At 46.6% G+C, this 10420-nt stretch overlaps 2 protein-coding genes across 5 annotated transcripts in view; one reads left to right on the forward strand and one right to left on the reverse strand.

Annotated features, from left to right (window-relative positions):
- Positions 1 to 2126: 2126 nt before the first annotated feature.
- On the forward strand, positions 2127 to 5724 carry LOC119309067. Of its 4 annotated transcripts, XM_037585161.1 has the most exons (4): positions 2128 to 2318; positions 2481 to 2721; positions 3309 to 4234; positions 4762 to 5724. In XM_037585161.1, exons 3-4 carry the CDS (start codon positions 3333 to 3335, stop codon positions 5258 to 5260), a joined length of 1401 nt encoding a protein of 466 aa, XP_037441058.1. In that variant the 5' UTR covers positions 2128 to 2318; positions 2481 to 2721; positions 3309 to 3332; the 3' UTR covers positions 5261 to 5724. The 4 variants fall into 4 exon arrangements, with proteins under 4 accessions (XP_037441059.1, XP_037441058.1, XP_037441060.1 ...); XM_037585162.1 differs by lacking the exon at positions 2481 to 2721 and having other exon boundaries at positions 2127 to 2318; XM_037585163.1 differs by lacking the exon at positions 2128 to 2318 and having other exon boundaries at positions 2431 to 2721; positions 3313 to 4234.
- A 171-nt stretch (positions 5725 to 5895) lies between these two features.
- LOC119309070 (THO complex subunit 6-like) overlaps positions 5896 to 10420 on the reverse strand; it is a 7058-nt gene continuing 2533 nt past the window's right edge. The window contains exons 4-12 of the mRNA XM_037585164.1: positions 9807 to 9852; positions 9632 to 9692; positions 9418 to 9471; positions 9159 to 9239; positions 9025 to 9064; positions 8632 to 8738; positions 8412 to 8522; positions 6336 to 6452; positions 5896 to 6220 (exon numbers count right to left, since the gene is read on the reverse strand). Of these exons, the coding sequence (XP_037441061.1) occupies positions 6125 to 6220; positions 6336 to 6452; positions 8412 to 8522; positions 8632 to 8738; positions 9025 to 9064; positions 9159 to 9239; positions 9418 to 9471; positions 9632 to 9692; positions 9807 to 9852 (713 nt within the window). The 3' untranslated portion in view covers positions 5896 to 6124. The remainder of the gene's footprint in view (positions 6221 to 6335; positions 6453 to 8411; positions 8523 to 8631; positions 8739 to 9024; positions 9065 to 9158; positions 9240 to 9417; positions 9472 to 9631; positions 9693 to 9806; positions 9853 to 10420) is intronic.

A 10420-nucleotide genomic window follows, 5' to 3' on the forward strand; every position in this document is an offset into this window, starting at 1 on the left:
GCGACGACTAGAAGCACCGAAGCGAGCCGAAGGCGCGCCGCCGTCATCACCCCTCCATCGCCGGAGCCGGGCACAACTTGTTGTAGTAGACAGTCGGGAAGTCGTCGTGCTAAGACCCCATAGGGCCAGCACCCCAGAACAGCTAGAGGATTAACATCAAATAATGTTTTCACCTGGTTTTTCGTTAATTAGTCGGGCAACTCTCTTCTACTCCCTCTGTAAAGAAATACAAAAGCATAATGTCTACTCCCTCTTTAAAGAAATACAAGAGCAATAGGGAGTATCTTTTTTTTTTAGTGAATCAGGCCACAAGAGACCGTGTTTTAAAATAAATAAATCCATAACATAACACAAGAAATCCATAGAAGAACCTTGAGGGGGCAGTCGCATTCTTCCAATCAAGGAGTTAAGGAGTTCCTCGCATAGGTAGATTCTTTTTTCCCTCCCCCCGCCCCCGCGCCGCCCCTAGCGGGCGTCTCGGGGGGTGATTCCCCTCCCGCCGGCGTAACCTCCCTCTCTCCATCTTCTCCTCGCCGCCGCACGAGGCTGGCGCCGGGCCATGCCTGGGGCGTGGTCTGGGACTGCGGCGGCGGGGCCGGCTCCGCTCCGATCTGCATCGGAGGGTCTTGGATCCAGGCGGCGGCCCCTGGCGAGGCTCCCTGTCTCCTGCGGCGGGCAGTGGGGTGGGCGTGGTGCCGGCGATCTGGTCGGGTGGCCGACGGATCTCCGGTGGCCTGGGGCCTCGCGTGGCTGCCTTGGCGGCTGGCGGCGCCAAATCTGGCTGTTGGCCTTCTTCCCTGCTCGGTGCACTTCTCCTGCGAAGGTCCCTGGGTGTGCTGGATGGCCTGCCTATGGGATGCGGGCGATTTTGGTGGTCGGGATCCAGATCGGGGGAAACCCGGGTCGGCTCCGGCCGGCCGCGACGACGACGATGCCCGCGGGCGCCGATTTCTTCATGGAGACGTCTGTCAAGGTCTGCCCTTCCCCTCCCCACCACCTAGCTTCTCGGGTGAAAACCTAACTCCGGTGGGCGGCGGCGGCGTCTTTGGCGCCGCGACCTTCTTGAAGGCGCCGCCTTGAGGGCTGGGTGGTGGCGGGCGCTGTTTGGGGTCGGTGACAGCTGCCGACGGCGTGCCCTTCTTCGCCCAAGCCTCCGCTTTTCCTCCGACGCGTTCCGGTTCTCCTGGGGGCGTCGTTTTTGGAGTAAGTGTAGGCTGGGGGGATGGTGGAGCGGTGCTCCATCTCACACATTGATGGCGGCGGATGTCGGCAGCATGGCGCTGTGGAGGCTCGACGTCCGATGCACGGAGATGGACTCGCGCAGGAGGAGGTTGCTGTTTGGCGTCATGGTGGCGTCGATGACGGAGTGGCCAGACATGGTAGAAGCCTCAATTTGATCTGAAGACGGACCTATGGAAGATGGCGGCGACGACACACGAGTGCGTCTGACCGGATTATGCCCCAGACCCGATATGTGGCTCGGCTGGGGCTTCCGAATGTGTTTCGGCTTCCGGCTTTTGATGTTAGGTTTACGTGAGTGGTCTGGGTAGTGGCCCGGCTAGCACCCCTTCATCATATTGGATAGGAGTAGTGGCATATGTTGCCAAGATGGTGGATTCAGGCACATTGGTGTAATACTTTGTATGGTCCTCGAGAATAATCAATAAAGTGGCCGTATGCATCTTCCAGATGCAGAGGCCGGGGGTCATCCTCCTTTTCTAAAAAAAAAGAAGAACCTTGAGGGGATGAATTATTTTTCTTCAAGATAGAGCATACAAACATATTCATAAATAATCCTAAAGGCTCATTTGATTCAAAGGATTTGCATAGGAATTTTGAAGAATTAAAACGTGAAAGAAGCATACCTTCTACTGCTGGAATGCATTCGTAAAATGAATTGTTTTGGTTGGCGGGGTGAGTCACACACCTGGCTCAGGTGGAAGGTGATGTGGCGGCATCAGCGGGGCACACACGTCCCCACACACACCGCCCCCTGCCTACCCCACCCCTCACACCACTCCAAGCAGAAAACAGCAGCAAATTAAAATAATAATAGTAGTAGTACTCCAAAAGAGAGCTGGAGAGAGAAACCTATGGATAGGATTCCACAGATTCCCATCGAGATCGAGGAGGCCGCGAGACGGCACGGATCCTCCCAGTCCCAGTCCCAGTCCCATTCCCCCCTCGCTCGCCCCCAGGAACGGAAAACCGCGGAATAAAATCGTAGTCAAAGACGGACGGGGAGGACGAACAGACCGGCAGCGGAAATCCGGCCTTCGGAAGCACGGCGCTGTCAGTCGGCCGGCCAGCCAGCCAAGGTAAGAAGAGGCGCGCGCGCGCCTAACAAGAAATGACGAGAAAAATTCTTTCTTTTTAATTTCATTTCACCAGTAGTAACAATAATAAGTAACTAAAATATCTGTCTTTGCGTCTGATTGTTCCCCTTGCTTTGCTTTCACGTCATTCTCCGGAGGGAGCAGGCAGACAAGCAACGCAACGCAAGGGAGCTCCGATCCCATCCCCTGCCCGCAGTCTCCGCTCTTCTCCCCCCTTCTCCATTTATTAGGACTTGTTGATCCACTCATCTCACCTACTAGCTCGTAGCCGGCCGCAGGGATCAGCGTCTTCCTCTTCGCCGCTCAAGTTTCCAAGCGCCTGGCTCAGAATCTTCATCCCGTGGGTGGGGCTCACTCGTCCCGGCTCCATTTCTTGCCGATCCAGGTCAAGCACGCTCGCCTGAAAATTTTCTTGGTCCATGTCATGCCATCATTTGATGGAGTCGAGGTTTGGGGTTGAAAAGATGCGTCAATCCGATCTGTTCAGTGGGCCAGATCCAGTCGCCATGATTCCTCTGCTTCCTTGATAGGGGTCGGGGTCGGGGGTCTGTCGGCGGCGATACTTGCGTAGTCTTTTACTACTACTCGTACTTCCCTTCCAAAGTCACTCCCACTGGAATTAGTAGCAACGGTTACTTTCTTCTTGGGCGATGGATGGAAATAGTAATGGTTGCTTCCTTTGGGCCTTTGGGGAAGCAGCATACTCGGATAGATGGTACTACTATCATTTACAGCGTAGCACTGTCCTATATCTGGCATCTAAATTAATTTCGACGCGAAGCGGTTCACTGGGGACGTTCGTGAATGGTTTACATCATAAGCTAGAGCTCATCAGATGATTTTTGGGAATGTTTGTGAGCTGCGTTGTGGCTCTCATCTCTTAAAGGGAGAACGTTTTGCTGATACACTACTATTTTCACTTTGAAACAAAAAGTATGAGCTAATGCTGATGGTCAACTTGCTGATGTGCAGGCAGACTTTTGACATGCGAGACTGATGGCGGCGGCAGAAGCGAGAGCTGCTTGGCAACGGGCTGCCAACCGCTGCTTGTTTCAGGAGGATGCAAAGAGAGCTCCAAAATTGGCCTGCTGTCCACCGACAATGCAACAGCATGAAGCAAACAGCGGGAACCCCACCAGTCCGCGAGACTGCCACATCCCGAATTTCATGCATTTGAACTGGAACCCGATGAACTCCAATCAGCCGATAGATGCCTGGTTTCTTCAGCTGCAGCCCAATTTCGGGTGCCACAAGGTGCTTTCTGGTGACCATCTGAATTACATGGGCGGAGAAGCCACTGCCAAGAAAGTGGACAGTTTCTCGCCAATCTCTACGCTTGACGACATAAACACAAAGAAGAGTGAGTGCCCTTCTGAGCTGCCATGGATGGTTTCGACGGCTTTTATGAAGCAAACATCTGAAGCACCTTGCGAAGGGTGCCCTCAAACGAGTCTCAAATGCAGAGGAAATCCGAATGACTTCCTTCATGAGGATAAAGAGGTTATGGACTTCAAAACTTTTGATCCTTTGTTTCCAAAGAAACCAAAGAAGGCATGCTATGAGATGGATCCACCTTGGGAACAAGAGAGGAAGTGTCAGCCCTGGTGGCAAGTAGCTGATGAGGAAGGACTGGCTTCGCTTGTTGCAGAAAGAGCAATGCAGCACATTGAGAACAATGATCTGCCAAAACCCACTCAGATAGTGCGTATTCATGGGGCAAAATTGAACGGTCATGAAAACAAGGATGGCTGTGGGAATTCATTATCTTCTTCTGGTAAAGAGTCGCGGCCGCAACCACACGACACTATGATGTGCAGCTATAGCCTCTCAAGCACCAATGAGACGAATTCATCTGACGGTGGAGGCTGGCAACAGTCTCACAAAAATGATGCACATGGGTATGTGTTTTCATTTGTCTTGTTTCATAACCATCAAAACTACAACTAGGAACCTGCCTTTGTATAGATTTGCACGCTATTCATACTTTCTTTTTTTTATGTAGTTTTTCACTACAAGGAGTCTTTTATAGCTCCATTGTCTACATATTACACCCAATACTACTTAGGCTGAAATTGAAGGAACAGCCTGTTAATTTAGTTCCAGCCTGTATATGGTAGTCAATTAATGTCAGTCCTTTGCGCGTTGTCATAATCAAAATTGCAAGCCAGTTAACTTGTTTTCGGTAATTTTGCGACAAGAACAAAAAACTTATTATGGATAAGAGTCAAATGCACCCGGGTAAAAGTTGACTGAATTTAATTTTAATGTAACTTGGCATCATGTCCACTGATGTCCTTTTTATGCCTCTTTTGTATATTGTTATTATGTTATTCCTGGAAATACCTCAGGTGCCCTTTCCTTCATCCAAGCTTCTTCCAGATTTCTGTGCATTTATTTATATCATTACATTACATTTGAAATGCAGGGGCACGCAGGATTCATATAGTAGTGGTGATCATACACCAGGCAGCAAGCCCACATATCAGAATCAGAAAGACGCCGAGAGGGCCCAGCTACTGGACGCTCTTCGCCATTCGCAGACACGGGCTAGGGAAGCCGAGGTGGCTGCCAAGAATGCTCATGATGAGAAAGACCATGTCGTCAAGCTATTGTTTCGTCAGGCCTCGCACCTCTTTGCGTGTAAGCAGTGGCTGAAAATGCTGCAACTGGAGAACATATGCCTCCAGCTCAGGCTGAAAGAGCATCAGATAGCAGCCATGTTCCCGGAGCTTCCCTGGACGGTGATGAAGGAGGAGAAGGCGGAGCCAGAAGAGGGGCGGAAAGGCAGGGCAAAGAAGAAAGGCAGGAGGCAGAGCAAGGAAGGTGGCTTCTGCAAGGCCATCATGTTTGCAGTTGGCGTAGGCATCGTCGGCGCGGGGTTGCTCCTTGGCTGGACCTTTGGGTGGCTGCTGCCCAGGTTGTAAGTTCTTCTACCTAGCGTGCAGTTCGACGAATAGGTGGTGGTAGGTAAAGAAAGCTCCTGATATCTGCTTTGTGGAGTAGGAGGATGAAATGATGGAATTCTTAGAACCACTCGTATTTGGAAGCCTTGCTGGTGATATCTTTCTCTCCGCGGTCCACGCCACGCCTTCGTGTATATATAGGAAGGGTTTTAGTGTACATATTTGCCAGAAATGGGTATTTCTGGCACACCCGTTGGTTCCATGGGTGATGGGTTGAAGGTGTAAATAGTGTGCCTGAGTGGTGGTGGAACTCCAAAATCAGTCGACTTCAACGGTGTGTAAGCCTGTACTGTAAGTATGTCTGTCTTCTTGATGTAAGAGGAGTTGTATTAGTCGCTGGTTGGTAGCGACTACATGTAAACCTGGGCTGTACGCCTATAACTTGGTTCTTTGTTTAATGTATGTAAGCGAAGTTGTATTACTCAGCTTGGTGTTGACTAACTGAGCACACAATTTGGTGGCAATTGCATCTTTCTGTTGTTCTTGTTGACAATTTGAAGTTACCAAGAGCTATTTTAATCTCAGAAACCAAATTTATCGAGCAGTAAGAGTTGCAGGAGTAGCTCTTTCTTTCTAGCTAACTCCAAAAATGAACATACGTGAAACAGATTGAGACGGATTGTATTGAAACCTCCAACAGAATATCTAGAACAAGGACATTTACAAAGAATCTATCCTTGTCAGGAAATCATTCCGCAGACTGAACTGAAACAAGTATTACAACAGTGAGGGGGGAAAAGAAATACAGTTTCGCGCTCCACTGACTAATGTGGGAGTGGCAAATGGAAATTGCACAGTAACGCTTCATCAGCACTCGGTAACTGATTACCTATCCAGGCCACGGCAACGAAACGCGCAAAGATGGCTCCCGAATCCAGAGATGACATCCACCAGACCTCCATGCCCAGCAACAGCTGCCATCTGTAACGGCATTGGATAGCGAGTGAGAACACAAGTTCCAGCCCCAGATATTGGGAGATGATGCAGATCCAAGAAGTGGTCTCGAATGAGCACCAAAAAGGACATGGATACATACCCCAGATGAATGCATGGAGACGGAAAATGCCGACGGAGGAGCGCACTTTATTTGCGAAACAACAACCCCGTTGATCGTGAAACGGGAGAGCGCAGGTTCAGCGCCAACCGCTAAAATCTGAGTGGACATGGATGAAAAGGAAAAATGCCGAAACGGTTAGCATCCTATTGGAAGCAAAAGAGTTGAGATAAACCATGCATGCCACTTTGTGTTTATATTACTCATCACCCCTTTTCACATAAATAGTCTGGTAATCTCCAATAAAAGAAAGGTGAAAACAATGGGGTATTTCTTGGAAGAAGATACGGACTATTTTATCTCTATTTGAAGTGTCGTCCTTATATTCTCATTTCAATTCTCTCATCCAGCAACATTAAACAACAACAACAACAACAACAAAGCCTTTAGTCCCAAGCAAGTTGGGGTAGGCTAGAGGTGAAACCCATAAGATCTCGCAACCAACTCATGGCTCTGGCACATGGATAGCAAGCTTCCATGCACCCCTGTCCATAGCTAGCTCTTCGGTGATACCCCAATCCTTCAGGTCTCTCTTAACGGACTCCTCCCATGTCAAATTCGGTCTACCCCGCCCTCTCTTGACATTCTCCGCACGCTTTAGCCATCCGCTATGCACTGGAGCTTCTGGAGGCCTGCGCTGGATATGCCCAAACCATCTCAGACGATGTTGGACAAGCTTCTCTCCAATTGGTGCTACCCCAACTCTATCTCGTATATCATCATTCCGGACTCGATCCTTCCTCGTGTGGCCACACATCCATCTCAACATACGCATCTCCGCCACACCTAACTGTTGAACATGTCGCCTTTTAGTCGGCCAACACTCAGCGCCATACAACATTGCGGGTCGAACCGCCGTCCTGTAGAACTTGCCTTTTAGCTTTTGTGGCACTCTCTTGTCACAGAGAATGCCAGAAGCTTGGCGCCACTTCATCCATCCGGCTTTGATCCGATGGTTCACATCTTCATCAATACCCCCATCCTCCTGCAGCATTGACCCCAAATACCGAAAGGTGTCCTTCCGAGGTACCACCTGACCATCAAGGCTAACCTCCTCCTCCTCACACCTAGTAGTACTGAAACCGCACATCATCCAGCAACATTGCAAATTATAATTTGCCAGCCACAGACTAAAGAGCATTAAAGACAAGTCGCCATTTTATTGCATACTTTCTGCACTTGTGTGTGGTGGATCTCGAGAGGAGATCCACTAACATTTTTTCTGACCTGCAAAGTTTGTATTATGCAACTGCTTGAGAGCTACTTGGTCTTGGTTTGGCAGTCAACCAAATCTCAAATGCTTGGAAAAGGCTACTGGTGTCTTTAGTGATAAATTTCAAACAGTCTTCTGTGATAAAACATACACCAGCAGGAATTGTTGTTCGCCTTAATCATATCAGATGCATGGAAATGATTGAAGTAATTGGATATGTGGGTGTCTAGTTTGTTATAGCCATAGTGCTTGCTAAACTCAGTAAAGGCAGGCATATGTCTCTAATATTATTGTCTGTCCACCTTTAAGCCAATGACGAACCGCGTCTAATGATGGGCATTGAGTAACCTTGGAAGTTCACCATACACTGATCATTTCCTGCCTATCTACAAACTAGTGATGAGCAATTTCTATTAATGAGCACTGGATAACCTTACCAGTTTACGAGGCATTACTATAGTGGATGTTTCTTATCCATCTTCAAACTAAATAGTAGTTATTTCTAACAATGAGCATCGAGCAACCTTACCAGTTTACTGGACTAGTTTAGTGGCCATCTGAATCATGAGTTACACTGAGTCATTGACCAATTTATTGAACAAAAAGGAAGGTCCATTGACCATTTTTACTAAACGTGTTCTCGGTTAAGTTATGGGTTTTAGTTACTGTCCTATTTATATTTTGAATCGGTGAAAAAAAGGAAGAAGTGTTCTTCTATAAAACTCATAGTTATGAGCATTATAAAAACTGTTCTATTTTCAAGTTTTATTCCAACCTAGCCAGCTAACTGAAGGTCTTACTTGGGCAGGGAGGAAACAAATGAACATGTACAGATCAGCACTTACTTGATTTTTGTCAAACAACAAATCTTGAACAGGAGCACCACAATCTGCGTTAAAGATGCACTCATTTGAAAGAAGACTCCAAACTGATATACCACAAGAAGTACCACAAGCCTGGGAATAGTACAACCCAAAAAAAAAGTAAGCTACATAACGTATAGCAAAAAACTTGGCTAAAACTAACAAACACTTGGTATCTATATAAGCTAAATGTGCCCAATACCAGCCAACTTTCACTCGCATCAATGGCAATGCAACCGACCCACGAGCCCTCAAATTTCTTGTTCTGTACTGGACGTATCGTCTGCGTACACTTCCCACTTCTGCAATCTGGAGTGTCCACAAAGAGCATGAATAAGCATGATAACAGAATAAAAGCCTGCCAAAGTTGAACTTATATGATAAATTTTGTTAGCATGTTGCGTCAGTCTTATGGCCAGAGAAGTAAAACTAATAGGAGCAGAGATTGCTATAGCATGCTGCGTGTTTCTTCTTTGAACGAACTAGAGACGCAGATATTGCTGCCAATACCACTAGGAACTGGAAGAGCACAGATAAGCCATATTTAAACAAAAAACAAATACAAAAACTTTCTCGAATTGAGAGGATTGCTCACCCCAGATACGGGCTGTCCCATCCTCTGATCCAGTTACCACCTGAAAAAAAGCACAAGTTTGTCCATTAAAAGCTATGGCAAAATCTAGCAGGTTTTCATAAGATAATGTTACAGTACTAAAATAATATGCTAACCTGGTGGTTTGCCTCACGAACTGCGATACTATGCAAATAGTCAGTATGCCCCTTAAAGGTCATTTTACACTTTCCACTTTCCTGAGACAAGCAGACATGATCGGAACTATTGTCAGACACCTCCTCAAGCAGTCACATAGACCATTAATACTATGGATATGGAAGCTTGTGACTTAAATGATTCTTAGGCAGAGGCATATTTCATTTTAATTAATTCAGGACTTCTAAATGTGATGTTTTACCTCAAGAAAATACATACCACATCCCAGCAATAAGCACATGCATCACCCGCTGCCGCGAAAAGAGATCCATCCTGTTTGAAAGAAGCGTAGTGGAGAAAATCAATATCCAACGGAACCAAATAAGGAATCAAGCATTCTACAAGAAGAATGAGGACAGATTGCACATAAGAGGCTGGTGTGCTGGTTGCTTTCTTCAAACAGTGTGAAAGTATGCAAATATGAAGTACTGACCTGTTTGCTAATTGCAATGGCATTATTTTCTGGTATTGGAGACCGTGCACCCCAAGGGCCTCTATAAATTGACAGAAACATATATGAAAAAATGGAGGGCGAAAGAACTGGTGTATTCCTCAGGAACAAAGAACTATCAGATCTGCATGTCCAATTGTTTAGTATGGAATCTTACTCATGCTGAGGGTTAACCAAGTCAAGTATTGGTTCAACATGATCCCCTGGGGAAAAATGCAATGGTAAAATATCATGAGAAAGATCAAAATAAGTGCTCTGCCTATTAATAAATAACCATTATTTTTTAGGTAGCTTAGCTAGACAGATGATTTGTTTCAGTCTGCACTCATAGTAATATATTTGACTCAACTCGTAGGCAAATTATCAACTTTTTCATCAACGCAGGCCACAGTGATAATATTGACACAAAGCATCTGAAAAGCATTTTCAGTTTCATAGAAGTGAGCACAACTATCAAGCACTTCTACAATTGTTTCAGTCTGCACTCATAGTAATATATTTGACTCAACTCGTAGGCAAATTATCAACTTTTTCATCAACGCAGGCCACAGTGATAATATTGACACAAAGCATCTGAAAAGCATTTTCAGTTTCATAGAAGTGAGCACAACTATCAAGCACTTCTACAATTGTTGATTTAGGTTTCATTCATGCTGTAAAATATTAGTAAGGCTATACTTCTTCATTGAACTGCTGTAAATCAACTATATAAGATTAGACTGAGACTATGCACGTGAAGCTGAATGTGCAGGATTGACATCTTTGCTAGTA

This window comes from Triticum dicoccoides, chromosome 5B, assembly GCF_002162155.2.
Source record: "Triticum dicoccoides isolate Atlit2015 ecotype Zavitan chromosome 5B, WEW_v2.0, whole genome shotgun sequence".
NCBI lineage: Eukaryota > Viridiplantae > Streptophyta > Magnoliopsida > Poales > Poaceae > Triticum > Triticum dicoccoides.